This window comes from Mugil cephalus, chromosome 5 (assembly GCF_022458985.1).
Source record: "Mugil cephalus isolate CIBA_MC_2020 chromosome 5, CIBA_Mcephalus_1.1, whole genome shotgun sequence".
NCBI classification, from domain to species: domain Eukaryota; kingdom Metazoa; phylum Chordata; class Actinopteri; order Mugiliformes; family Mugilidae; genus Mugil; species Mugil cephalus.
The window spans coordinates 8,598,413-8,613,039 of record NC_061774.1 but is presented as its reverse complement, the minus strand read 5'-3'; the positions used below and the strand labels follow the sequence as shown (position 1 = coordinate 8,613,039).

Here is a 14,627-nt window from a genome sequence, read left to right as displayed (position 1 = left end):
CTGAGAAACAGGTCCTGGCAAACCAACCACACAAAGTGGTGGTAGAGAAAGAGCAGAAGAAGGTGGTGGTGATAAATGTGCTGATACATCAGAAAGAACAAACATGAAAATTTGAGAAGCACCATGGATTGAAAGAGCAAACTGGGAGAGTGGCTCCTGCAGATCCCAAGAACAACACTTGAAGCCTCAGTCCAGAAGACCACAGTCCAAGGAACAACTAAGATACAGCGCAGAAACCACTGGTGGTAAATACAAAAAACCCTGTAATTAGCATTTATTTTGTGTTGCTAGCATTTGTTGGCCGGAAAGCAAGTGAATGGCTAACGTTTGTCAGGCAGAAACAAATAATGAATAATCTTGCTGCCGAGCAATGATTGGCAATGTTACATAGAAAAACTTGACCGGCTGAGAAATGCATGAACGACCCCACAAGTGGCCAGAGGTGTTATACCTGGACGTTTACTCTTACATTGGTGAATCTCCCCATAAAGTGTAACTTCAGTCACCAATTCATAATCATTCCATAATATTAAATTAACGAATCATGACATACGGCATGAAGCTTAGCCAACGTTAAATCTTTCATTAAAAATAAACGATTTACAGTGACTTAACTCTGTGCTCTGTCGTTACCTACTGTCATCAACATTCCCTACTTTGACTTTTTAACTCCGCTCTTTGCTACCTGTTAGCTTAGGCCCACACCCACTCAAAGCAGGAACAGCTTTAATTTTGCAGAAATTTAAACCTTATAAAATAAATGAATGAGTTAGAAAAAAAAAATAACCTCCCCCCGTACAGGTGTCATGAATAGTGAAATAAATGATTTTTGGGGAAACCTGATTAACTACAGGGATTTACTCCCTTTTGCAGCCAGCCTCAAGTGGCCACTCAATGAACTGCAATTTTTTGCACTTAAACTTGTAAAAAATAAATATCTTTAACGCATTCTTCATGAAGTAATCTTATTAAAAAAAGAGACATGCTGTGAGGTTTGCATTTCAGGTGTTTTTTCTGGAGCATTTCCTGTGCTTCAAGCAGTTGACCTGGCCTTACCACGATATTTTTACATTGAAAAATGTGGCACCCCACACGATATGAATAGGTGTTATTCACACCCAGGTCAACAACAACAACAACAACAACGACAACAGCACATCTGCCAATTGGATGAACTTAAACTAAAGAATGCAATTATTTTATTGTTTGTTTGTTTTTTGATATATATATATATATCTCTTAAGTAGCCTAGTGTTGTGAAAAACAAACAAACATTTGCACCCACATCTTTTACAGTACAGGTAGATGAATCCTCCATGGCATGCAAACATTGACTCTGTTCCCTTCATGTTCAGTTCAATTTGACTAAGCATTTAGAGACACAACCACAGGATATGAGAAATGTGCTTAATGTGGTCGTCTAGAATGATATCCACGCGGTTCGGTGGGCCTAATGTGGAACATTTCTTATGTGGTATATGGGTAGTGTGAAGAAGGTTGCATGTGTGCTGGTTATGGGATTGATTGTTTTTAGTCAGCACTTCACAGTTGCAGTCAGTGCAGATTTTAATAATCCATATGCACTGTTTCATGTGCTGCTTTCAGAGCCTTAAAAAACAGATTAAGATCTCTGTGTGACAAGAATAAATTTATATTGTTATTTTTTTTTTTTTATGTCACTACTAATATTGTCTATGAACAAGGTACATTTGTTAACAAAAGACCCCACAACAACATCCAAAGAACTACAGGCCTCCCTTGGCTCAGTTAAGGTCCATGTTCATGGCTCCACCATCAGAAAGAACCGGGGCTGAAATGGCCAAAGCCACTGCTGAGCAAAAAGAACATAAAGCCTCATCTCAGTTTGGCCACAAAACATCTTGACGCAAAACATCTCCCCACGACTTTTGGGAAAATGCTCTGTGGACTGATGAGACAAAAGTTAACTTTTTGGATGGTGTGTGTCCCATTACACCTGGAATAAAAGTAACACAGCATTTCCTAAAAAGAACATCGTCCCAACAGTAAACTATGGTGGTGGTGGTAGTGTGGTGGTCTGGGGCTGTTTTGCTGCTTCAGAACCTGGAAGACTTGCTGTGATAAATGGAACCATGAATTCTGCTTCTACCAAAACATTGTGAAAGAGGATGTCCAGCCATCTGTTCATGACCTCAAGCTGAAGTGAACTTGGGTTTGGACAATGACCCAAAACACACCAGTAAGTCCACCTCTGAATGGATGGAGAAAAACTAAATGAAGACTTTGGAGTGGCCTAGTCAAAGTTCTGAATTGGATCCTAGTGAGATGCTGTGGCATGACCTTAAAAGGTGGTTCCTACTCTGAAAACCTTCAGTGTGACTGAATAACAACAACTCTGTAAAGATGAGTGGGGCAAAGTTCCTTCACAGAGCTGGAAAAGACTCATTGCAAGTTAGCACAAATGCGACTGGGGAAATCAGTTGTTCATACAGGGCCATGTAGGTTTGGATTTAGTTGTTTGTTCCCTTAATAATGCATTTTGTGTTTATGTGTGTTATCCTTGACTAATATTTAAATTAGATTGATGATCTCATACATTTAGGCGTGACAGACATGCAAAAAATAAGAAATCTGGAAGGGCACCCAACACTTTTTTCCACAGAACTGTATCTCAGAAAGATGTACAAGAACACACACACCACGCTTATCTTTCATTTACTGATTCATTTTCCAGTCACCAAATTACAAGCAAAATGTCATTCATTTTATGCACTTGTCTGAACACCCTTTGTATATTATGATATACTAATATATGTGTATATATACACACACACACATATATATATATCAGCCATCTCTTACAACAGCTTGCAAGTGTAAGTGTAACACTATTCTTGTGCTTGACATTTGTGGAAGACAAACTAAGAATGGCAAGGAGAAAAACGAAAACAGGACAAAGTTCGGGCAGGGTTTTATTTAATGTAAGGCATGACAATCATTGGTTTTGACTTTCTTTCCAGATCTCTCGTCAGCTTCAACTTGTGTTCTGACAGCCTTTCCTCAAAATACACTGTATACACAGACAGTTGCATATATGGGAGGTCAGCACATGACCAAATTAAACAAAAATGAAAGCAAATGTTGGCCCACATAGCACCGTGTTTGCTATACATTCAAAGAACTGGACTTTATCTTTACTGTGAAATTAACAGCATTGTGTTTTAGTTGCACTTTGGATTCTGGACAATGAAAAAAATTTACAGTTAGGAGGTTGAGAAATCCGAAAAAAAAGTTTTATGGAGTGTAGTGGACAAAAACGGTGTGGGGGTCACTGTGCCGGCTGCAGGGGGCCTCTTTCCTCGGGCTTCTGACCTGAGGTTGTGAAGTGCTGAGTGAAGTCTGTCTGTGGCCGTGGAAGAAACCCGACAGCTGTGTCCTCTGAGTTGGGTGCTCCACTGTTTGAATGGACAGGGGTTTCTCGGTGCACTTCATGAAGGCCACGAAGCAACTATAAAACTGTAAAACAACAGAGGTAAGTAAGCGATCCCAGTTAGCAGTGATTTGTAGGTTCGCACAGAATAAATCTGTGGTTGCTTTCCTTTTGTCTGGGCTAACCTGGTTGTTGAAGAACACGTAGATGATGGGGTTGACAACAGTGCTGAACTTGGCCAGGATGGAGGGCACCACACTTGCTATGGGAGTGACCAGTCCTGATCTTCCGAAGGTGACCATCAGTGCCATGATACCATAGGGCATCCAGCAGAGCATGTAGCAGGACACCATGGACAACACCATCAACAAAATGTGCTGCTCTCTGCGTTGAGCTGACAGCAGATTGATCTTACCCACCTGACAGACAAGACAGAGAAGAAAAGATCAGATCAAGAGGTAAAAGAAAACACTGGGATCAATCCAGTATTACAGTTTCATTAAGACATGTCATCGTTTGCAACACCTCAGGAGGTTTAGAGCCAGATGGGTAAGCACATGTTTCCGTGCCTCTTCAAAGTGCAGTTTTGTGTCTTATTTAGATTCCTCGCGTCTTGTTTCATGGTGTTCAGTATCGTCATTTTTCCTGAGATAGTTCTTCATTGCCATCCAGTGGCAGCATCAGAAACGACACTGTGGCGCACAGAAATGCGTGCCAATATCGTACACTCGGGCTTCACAGCTCATGGGTCCAACTGAGGTGAATGAATGGAAAGAAAATGAAACGACAGCATCTTCTCCGAGTTTTTCCTACACAGTCAAAACCTAACCCACCACAGCAATGTGAAGTAAGCCATGACGTCACTCAAAATCAGCACTCAGAGTTTCTTTCTCAACACACAGCGGATTCAGAGTGGTGTTCCAGAAAAAAAAAAAAAAAAAATCCATGTCTCCAGCAAAGTTTACTTAATGTCTGTTAAGCACCCTTTTAACACAAATCATATTGTAACAACCAACCAAAACGATTATAAACAGTTGCTCATATTAGCATTTTGTCCTATTTATAAGATGCCTGATGAGATAAAACAATGGTAGAGAACGACTGATTAATAATTATTCTTAGAGTCACTGAGTGCCGTAACATGAAAATAACAGTATATAATAATTGTGTTGTTTTGTATTTTTTTCGATTTTTAAATGATCTAAATTAATGTACGCAGCAAAAGACATCTAAATAAATGTATGAATCAGCGAAACATCTTACTATCTCCTCCTGTACAGTTGTTTTATTTATTTTTTTATATACCACATGCCTGACTTAACTCGCTCTCTGTAACTTATAACTACAACACTGTTAGAGCCAGCATATATTTCTGGAAATAAATGATAAAATTTTGTCCAGCATCAGCTTGGTTACATGCTCTGGAGCATTTCCTTGCATCCGCTCTGATCTGTGGTGGACTAAAATGAGTTAAGGCAACAATCTTCTCTGTGTCACCGACTGGGCATGAGCCTCAGTATTGATTTTATACCACTGTGGCCACCTCCTTGTGTAATTACCACGGCAATGAGCATCACAGTGGTAATTTATGAATAAATTAGCAGGTGTGCTCTGTGAGAGAAATCCTTCAGAAGAGAACCCGCTGCTCTTTCTGCTGCACATCTCTCATACACTCAATTACACTTCTTGTATGGTATTAGACCATAACCTTTGTGGCTGTTCCTCCATAATCATGTAATAACTACTGACAACCTTCAATCGGCTGGGTTTTGCATGAGCGAGCATGTTCTGGTCTCCTGATCATACATAATCAGAATCTAAACCACACAAGAAACTGACGTTCTTAATGCACAGGCTGCTCCCAGCTCAGTCAGCAACACCAAATATAAAAGGTACATATAAAATCCCGTGGCACAATATCCACTACGGCGACTGAATTGTGCATGCAACAGTAAATCTCGAGCGCGTATGCGAGTTCATAGAAGGAGCATTACAGAGAGCGATGTGACAAGAATCTAAATGTGGTGCTGCTGTGAGGAAAAACGAAAAGAGAAAATTTGTCCGCACAGATGCTGTTTATATAAATGTCACTTCTCCCTCTGACGTGTCAGGTTAAGTCGCCTTTGAGAAGCTGGCAGAAGACGCCACAGACAGATTGCTCTGTTTCTAAGAAAAGACCACAGTGGGGCTCTGAGCTGGAGCGCAGCAGAGCCCCAATTCACCGGTACAGTAATCAAGTCTCTAAAGCCCTTTTCTGCTTTAAGTTTAAAAAAAAAAAAAAAAACGGACGTACGTGCATGAGATGAGGTATCCAATAGAAACAGGTTGCTCCGAGGATAAAAATAGATTCTAGGTGATTCACTCATGGGAGTAGTAGAAGCAAAGAGCATGGAGGTACCCAACGTCAACCAGGTGCCCTTAATTACCAATTATTTGTGTGACAGGCAGGTTTATGTAAGCCCCACAGAAACAGGCATGAGTCACTGGAAACTGAGAGGGGGGCATCGCCCTTGAGAACACAGCAAGACCCCATTTACTCGTCTGAAGACACGGCCCCTCATTCCCCGCAAAATGCATTGATTCCAAGATTGTAAACACAGACCAGTGGCTCCTAGGATTATCTGGTTTAATGCTCCTTGAAATTACCTTGAAAACACATGATCAGATGTTAGTGGAAGCCTGACAGCCATCAGTCAACCTCTGGGCCACGATCACATGTCTTAAGAACACCCCGACAGCCGAGAGCCGCAAAGCGAGCCCACTTTAGAAGAGCTATTAAGGCTTCGTGGGAGAGCAGATGGACAGTGAAAGGTGGCACTTTGAGCACATTATCCAGAGAGAGATACAGCTCTGTACGTGGACTCACCACCATATGTGTTTCACACCCAACGTCTGTAAATGTGCATATTGTTTACTGTTGAATATCAACACGAGTTATATAAGAGATGATAGACTGTGTTAGAGGCAGTATAATGAGAAGCTGCATCCACATGACACAATAGCGCTGGAAACGAGGAAACCAGTGCTGTGGACTATTAACGCGGGGAATGGATTCCAGTGGTAGCGCTGTGCCCTCAAGGGGCGGTGGAAAGAATGCAAAGCGCTGCGCACACAGGTACAGGTGCTGGCCAGTAAATTAGAATATCATCAAAAACTTGATTTATCTCAGTAATTCCATTCAAAAAGTGAAATTTGTACATTATATTCATGCAATGCACACAGACCGATGTATTTCCAATGTTTATTTCTTTTAATTTTGATATTTATAAGTGACAACTAATGAAAACTCCAAATTTGGCATCTCAAAAAATTAGAATATTGAAAAGGCCAATGAAAAAAATGTTTTTTTTAGAAATGTTGGCCAACTGAAAAGAATGAACATGAAAAGAATGCGCATGTATAGCACTCAATACTTAGTCGGGGCTCCTTTTGCCTCAATCACTGCATTAATGCGGCGTGGCATGGACTCGATCAGTCTGTGGCACTGCTCAGGTGTTATGAGAGCCCAGGTTGCTCTGATAGTCGTCTTCAGCTCCTCTGCATTGTTGGGTCTAGCGCATTGCATCTTCCGCTTCACAATACCCCATAGATTTTCTATGGGGTTAAGGTCAGGCAAGTTTGCTGGCCAATCAAGGACAGGGATACCATGGTCGTTGAACCAGGTACTGGTGGTTTTGGCACTGTGTGCAGGTGCCAAGTCCTGTTGAAAAGTGAAATCTGCATCTCCATAAAGTTGGTCAGCAGCAGGAAGCATGAAGTGCTCTAAAACTTCCTGGTAGACAGCTGCATTGACCTTGGACCTCAGGAAACAGAGTGGGCCAACACCGGCAGATGACATGGCACCCCACACCATCACTGACGGTGGAAACTTTACACTGGACCTCATTCAACGTGGATTCTGTGCTTCTCCGCTCTTCCTCCAGACTCTGGGTCCTTGATTTCCAAAGGAAATGCAAAATTTGCTTTCATCAGAAAACATAACTTTGGACCACTCAGCAGCAGTCCAGTCCTTGGCCCAGGCGAGACGCTTCTTACGCTGTTTCTTGTTCAAGAGTGGCTTGACACACGGAATGCGACAGCTGAATCCCATGTCTTTCATGCGTCTCTTCGTGGTGGTTCTTGAAGCGCTGACTCCAGCTGCAGTCCACTCTTTGTGGATCTCCCCCACATTTTTGAATGGGTTTGTCGTCACAATTCTCTGCAGGGTGCGGTTATCCCTAGAGCTTGTACACTTTTTTCTACCACATTTTTTCCGTCCCTTCGCCTGTCTGTTAATGTGCTTGGACACAGAGCTCTGCGAACAGCCAGCTTCTTTAGCAATCAACTTTTGTGTCTTGCCCTCCTTGTACAAGGTGTCAATGGTCGTCTTTTGGACAACTGTTAAGTCAGAAGTCTTCCCCATGATTGTGGAGCCTTCAGAACAAGACTGAGGAACCTTTTAAAGGCCTTTGCAGGTGTTTTGAGTTAATCAGCTGAATAGTGTGGCACCAGGTGTCTTCTATATTGAGCCTTTTCAGAATATTCTAATTTTCTGAGATACTGAATTTGGTGTTTTCATTAGCTGTCAGTTGTAATAATAAAAATGAAAATGAATAAACACTTGAAATATATCACTATGTGTGGAAGGAAAGTATACAGTATACAAGTTTCACCTTTTGAATGGAATTACTGAAATAATTCAACTTTTTGATGATATTCTAATTTACTGGCCAGCACCTGTATGTCTGATAATAACTCCGAGTTGCAAATTGTTTTCAGAGATTTTCTAGAGTGCTCCCAATCCGACCTATATATTAATGACACTACAGCTGTCACTGCCAGTTTTATTTTCACCCATCAGGCATAACATTATGACCACCTTCCTAATATTGTGTAGGTCTCCCTTGTGCCTCCAAAACAGTTCATCAGAGAATGGACAAGGCTCTTCTAAGAGTGTCCTGTGGTGTCTGGTAACACAGTGTTGTTATGGAGAGGGGCCTCTAGGGATCATCCCACAGATACTTGATCAGTTTGGGATCTAGTGAATTGGGAGGCCAGGTCGACGCCTTGTGCCGTTCTTCATGTTTTCTTTTTAGTTGTTCCTAAACTGTTTTTGTTAGTGTGTCTGTGTCATGCTGCATCAATAAGTGTCACTTCTATGAGGTGGGGGTACCTAGTCTGGTCCAGGTTGGTCTAGGTGGGTGATACATGTCTTAGTAACATCCACATGAACGCCACATCCAAACGTTTCCCAGATGAACACTGAATTGTCACCACATGATCAATGTTATTCACTTCTCCCGTCGGCGGTTTTAATGTGGCTGATCGGTGTATGTTCAAAATAACTGTTCCTCCTCTCCCTCTTCTCTCTCTTCTGATAAAAGTGAGTTTTTCCTCACCATCTCCTTCTGGTTCTAGTTCTGGGGGTTTCAGACTGGGGGCCATAAAGTCACTTGAGACAATTCGTATTGTTACCGATGCTATTTAAATAAAACAGACTTGAATAGATATGATTTACTCATATAACACACGCAACTAATATGCCATAATAAGGTTTTTTTGTCCTTTTTTCACACTTCAGTGATGCACTTGGTGATTCGCAAACTCACCCTCTTAATGGCAATCAGGATCCGGCCGTAGGAATAGACCATGAGCAGAAGAGGCAGCACTAGACAAAAGATGAACAGGCACAACACATATGACACGCTGGAAAGTGAACGGACGTGCCACTGGACCGAACAAGTTGTGCCGGGACCCTCTGGCCCGTAGCTGCTCCAACCCAGCAAAGGCGGCATCGTCCAGAGGAGAGAGTAGAGCCAGGAGCCTCCGATACACAGCCAGGCCTTCCTGAAGTCCGAGATGTCCACCTGGGAGGAATGCAGCACCGTGGTGTAGCGCTCGTAGGAGAGAATGGACAGGGACACCAGAGACACAATCCCTAATGGAACAAGAGACAAGAGAAAACAGAAAGAGGATATATATAAGTATTTCAAAGACCTTCCGAGGAATCTTTTCATTTGAGAATGCAACAGGTCTACACTTTCAACATCATAACAAGACTTAATTCATAACAAGGAACAGATCCTCTGTGAGACATTTCTCACGAGTGGGAAATTAACTAAATGAACAGAAAGCAACTTGGAATTTCTTGAGCCTTTATTTACTTTTTGAGTTGAATTTTCTGCCCAGGTCTCGGTGCCGGTTTCCTTTGAACTCGTCCTGTACTGTGTCCCCCTAGCACACCTGCCTCATCTGATTCCAGCCCAAATCTCTAACCTGGAACCCTGCACTAACTCCCCTCTTGGACCCCACCCCCAGCCTCTAGCTGCTCTCGGATACCAGCCCCGAGCTCACCCCAGCCTGCTGCTTTTTATACCCTTGCATTGCCTTAGGTTATTCTTGTCCCTTCATTCTCGCCGAGGGCCAGTTGACTGACTGAGCAGAGTGAAGGTTCCTCACACAAGTTGCCTCTACTTCGACAGCTATAGTGATTACAGGTCATGATTACGGTAATTAAACAGGAACAAAGTTGTGCAACGGTAGATCTAAAGCGTGTATGTGAATTCACAGAGGAAGCATAACGGCGAGCAAGGCGACAGTGTTCTGTGGAGAAAATATAATTTCCACCGATGACCAACTCTGCGTCCAGCTGAGCAGATTGCAGTTGACTCATAAAGTGGCTCTGTTTTGTACAGATGTTTTCTACAGACCTTCATAACCGTGGCATACCGTATTAGCTTTTACTCAAGCTCTACTACTAAGGCTGAATGTTGCATTTTTTTGTTTGATGGATTACCATAATATTTGCTGCAGATCAGTCTCCGCTGTACTTTGTGTTTAATGCAAATTAGCATGTATGCTAAGGTAGTAAACATTTTTTATCATTATACCTGCTTGCAGCGTGCTGACGTTAGCCTTCACCTTAGTGTCGGGCTGTGTTTAGGACAGATGAAGAGGTCGAAGGCAAAGGGTCACAGATGAACGAAGCCCATCAAATGACATGCTAGACCTCAATCATCCTTACGTTGACACAACATGAGTGGGATGCCTCAGCCTTATAATTCACTGTTACTGGCTTCCTGTGTAGCATCATGCAGCTGTATGCATGCTTTGGGTAAATGAAACGGTTCATGTTGTTTTTGAAATGAAACCCTGCAGCGAATGCACATTTTAAAATTAGCTTTTTAAAATGTACACACACACACAGACACACACGCACAAAAAATAATTATATCCATGTGCAAACTCCCACTTTGACTGCTGTCACAGCTTGGAAATGTTTTCACCGCCAACTAAAGGGTCTTTCTGTTCTTGATGTAGAAATTTTCTCCCACTCTTCCTTACTGATCTCCAGTGAGATATTTTTAACCCATCTCACGCACACAGCATCTTTAATGTCAGCCTACGGATATCCAGTGATGTTTGGGCTGGGTTTCTGTACAGACCACTCACTTTTGCCTCACTTTCTTGACTGTATGATGTTACATCCATAATTTGCGGAAGTGGAATCAATTTTCTGAAAGTGTTCTCCATCTTCCAGCTGCTGTCTTGCCTTATACAGGGAGCCTGCAATCACATGCCCAATTACATTTTGGAAGTGGAAACTGAAAGCCAATTTGTATCTTATTATAGTATCCCTCTGCTGTGAGGAGGCATCAGTTAGCTTCATTTTCAGGTCCTCTGTCATTTGCTGAGAAGAGCCCATGTTTGTTGACCTCTTGACCCGCCTTCAAACTCCTAATGGCTCAATGAAAACCGAATTTAATGGAAATTAAATTAAGCAAGTAGGTGTAACTTTCTAATTTCCATTTATATTTAGGTTCATTAAATGAAACTCAAATACATTAACAATTGATGAAAGTTTAATGTTTTCTTTCATAAAGGATTAATTAACTTTTCACCTGTCTTAAGCAGTATGACGCCTAAACTTTTGCAAATTATTGTTGCATGAACATGTCTTTGCAACCCCCAGAATCTAAGACTACTACTGCTTCTCCTCTATTATATTGCAGAGAATTTTCTTTTAAATGGTAGTTACTTTACTCATTATGCTTGTCTGAAAATACAAAATGATAAAACTGATCATTTTAAAGTACGCACTATACTTTTAGCGGTACTTAAACGTTATCTGGATTCTTCAAAATCATCACTCACATACACTGCAACTCACCAAAGAGGGAATTGGCGAACCCGTACCACTTACAGCCGTACTCTCCAATGAGCCATCTCCCGTGCAGGCTCGCAGCGAAACTGAACGGTGTGCCGAAAACGCACACAAGGATGTCGCTCAGGCTGATGTTCAACAGGATGAGGTTGATGGGCGTCCAGAGGCAGCGAAACTTTGCGAATATGAGCAGAGTGAGAAGGTTGCTGAGGATTCCCGCCACGAGGATGAAGCCGAGACATACTGCCACCACCGTGTGGCCGGTTCGGCTCAGCCCACCTGGGTTCTGAGGCGCCGTGGAGTCCCGCGATGTGGCGTCGGTGCTGAAGCTGAAGCTGGAGCTGGAGCTGGGGAGGGAGCTGTCGGTGGTGCTGAAATTGCATCCGCGTATGTGGACGACCATAGCAGTGAGACGGCAGAGAGGAGCTGGACACACACAGCGAGCAGCGCAAAGTCTTGCTCATCCCCGGCACAGCGGCTCTACACGCTGACAGGGCCGGTGCAACACATTTATTAGAGTGTGAAGTGAGTTGAGTGCCCTGTGAACTTCTTTATACCTGCTCTCCTGTAGCGTATGCGAATATCCCCACCCCACTCGCTGGCGATTTCCTCTTTCGTCCTCAGAATCTAGAAGTTATTACAATGACCCGTTCGAACACAATGGCTGTGCGTAAAACGAGTAAATCTCCTAAATTTAGTTTGTTAGCCGCAAGCGCAATGCCTTTCACCGGTCGTGCTGATTCAAATCCGGCCGCGTCGCGTCGGGTTCCGTTGGGTTTTATGACTTTTCATGGCTGATATAGGCTGGATAAAGCGATTGTCCGAAATGGAATTCTAATTTTACAGCCACACAGGGGGAAATGACTCCCGCCGTTCCACTCGAGAAATATAAACTTTGTTGCACGTTTTTGCTAAGCTGTGCGTTTCACATTCACTGCTGCTTTCGGTGTGGACTGCTCCTCTGGACAGGTTCACCTCAGCGTAAAGAAACTTCCCACAAAGACCATTTCACACCTGTTCAGCGGTTTCTTTGTCTGCACATCCCCCATATAATAAACCAGCCTCCACAATGAACGGTGAGGACCGTGTCAGTGCTTATTTTTTTCGGTGTCATCCTTTTTAAATTAACCGTTTTTAGATGCAGGCAACCAATAGTTCCCCTTTTGAGTTCCATAATAACATTTCTGTGTTGTGTAGAGTCAATAGAGACTTGAAATTGGGTCGAGGTGGTGAAAAGATTGTTTGTTGGATGTTGCAACAGCAGCAAGCAACAGATGATCACAGTAATTGATTGCTGTTTTCAGTCAAGTGTCAAATGATTTTTTTCCTTCCTGAAGAAAATGGAAACTGGCAGATGCCTGTAATTACAGAAATAAACTAAACATAGAAAGTATGAGATGTGAAGAACACCTATGGGTTCCTGAAATATCACGTTTCCTTCTATGGCCTCCTTGCTTTCACAGTCACCCCCTTTTTCTTTATTCCTCTGTGTGCTCTCCCCATTAGAGCTCTCAGAGTGTGTTTTCCTTAATGCTGAAGAGACAACAATATGTTGCTCCTGTAAGTCATAGCCCCAGTTTCTGTCTTTGCAGTCATCAGCGCTGGCTTGTTGATTCCCACTCAATTGCCTAAACCCCCTACACCTGCAAGGGTGGGCCATAGATTTGCCCGATTATGCTTGAAGCAAGGGACGAGGATTGATTTCAGCTTTAAGACTGTGTAGATGCCAAATCCATCTCAGGATTCTGGAGACATGCGGATTGTTTTCCCGTTCACAGCCGCTGCCAATCTTTTTTTTCTACAGTATCATACTAGTCCAAAAGTCCTACGTGATTCTTTGTACCCCCCCTAACTTTATAACAACCCTGACTTGTTTGACTGCAAACTTTAGTTTCAGGGATGCATCATATTGTGTTTTTCCATAGGAACTCTTCCACTATGACTGATTCCACCAAATTTTAAGAAAACTGAGATCAAATTTTGCTTTTCTGCACAAATCTTTCTTAAGAAGACCCTTTACCTAATGCAGACGCTAACTTATACTAACTTTTTCACGGATTCACCTTAAACATAAGGAACCTTGTGAAAGTAGTGTTGTGACTTTGACTAAAAAAGTTAAGGTAGACTGAGAAATTTGACTTACAAATGATCCACTTTATATTTCATAGCATTTAAATGCCTCTCTTATTCAGATTATTAAAAAAAAAAAAAAAAAAAAACTGTGCAACAACGGGGAGCTTCTACATGATTTAACCAACTGCCCAGAGTTTCAGTAATGCCATTATTCATGTGTTAATTTGTTATTTGGAAATGCCTGAAACTTGCAGATGGTATTTGACATGCTATCGTCATTAAAATACTATAATTAACTAGCATAATTAACGCTGAATTTCATTACACAAACGTCATTTGGCCGCACTTCTGGTCCAGCTGACACACCTTCAGATTCACATGACAATCCAGTCAGATAAGCTCTCTCAGCCTCGGAGGCGTAACATTGGTATTTAGCCGAAATCGTTTAATTTGCACAGGCTATTATTGATTTATCTCTAACCTTTCCTTCAGTATTGGCCAATTTCATTCTATTGATTTGCTCCTCATATCCAACTTGTTGTAAATAGTTTATATGATCTTTCCATAACAATGGCTTAGGAGGGGGTGGCAGAGTTGTCTTGTAATTTCTATCGTTGCCCATAGAACATGTCTATTCGCACGGACTGAATGAAGCAAAATGATCTTTTTCTATACTTAAATCCGGTTCATTCTGTTAATTTAATTCTTTTCATCAACTCATGCTCTTCACATTGTTACGTGCTCATTTGAAGAATTTACACTTTTAATCTCCTCATGGCTCCACTTTAAGCATCCTCAACACTGTGACTGGCAAAACTTTGGATGTGGAAGTTTCACAGCTAATGCATGTAGCACAGTTAGACAACATAAAAACTTAAATCTTCGTTAGATGTATCACAGATGTTCATTTTACTTTAACACAAAGAACAGCTGGAGTTAAATGGAACAACAATTCTGTATTTGGCCAAAAAGCTAAGAATTAGACAAAATAAAAATCAATAT

General features: G+C 42.0%; 1 protein-coding gene across 1 annotated transcript; it reads right to left on the bottom strand.

Moving 5' to 3' along the window:
- Window positions 1–2,938: 2,938 nt before the first annotated feature.
- tmtops3a (teleost multiple tissue opsin 3a) lies at window positions 2,939–12,430 on the bottom strand. The gene is made up of 4 exons (XM_047585366.1): window positions 11,559–12,430; window positions 8,998–9,326; window positions 3,595–3,828; window positions 2,939–3,495 (listed from the first exon to the last, which is right to left on the bottom strand). Exons 1-4 carry the CDS (start codon window positions 11,953–11,955, stop codon window positions 3,274–3,276), a joined length of 1,182 nt encoding a protein of 393 aa, XP_047441322.1. The 5' UTR covers window positions 11,956–12,430; the 3' UTR covers window positions 2,939–3,273.
- Window positions 12,431–14,627: the final 2,197 nt, after the last annotated feature.

Excerpts from the sequence above, each read along its gene's own strand:
- tmtops3a (XM_047585366.1), bottom strand. The coding sequence starts at position 11,955 with ATGGTCGTCCACATACGCGGATGCAATTTCAGCACCACCGACAGCTCC. Across the intron at positions 9,327-11,558 it reads GTTCGCCAATTCCCTCTTTG|GGATTGTGTCTCTGGTGTCC; the intron begins GTGAGTTGCAGT and ends TTGTTCCATTAG. Across the intron at positions 3,496-3,594 it reads ACGTGTTCTTCAACAACCAG|TTTTATAGTTGCTTCGTGGC; the intron begins GTTAGCCCAGAC and ends GTTGTTTTACAG.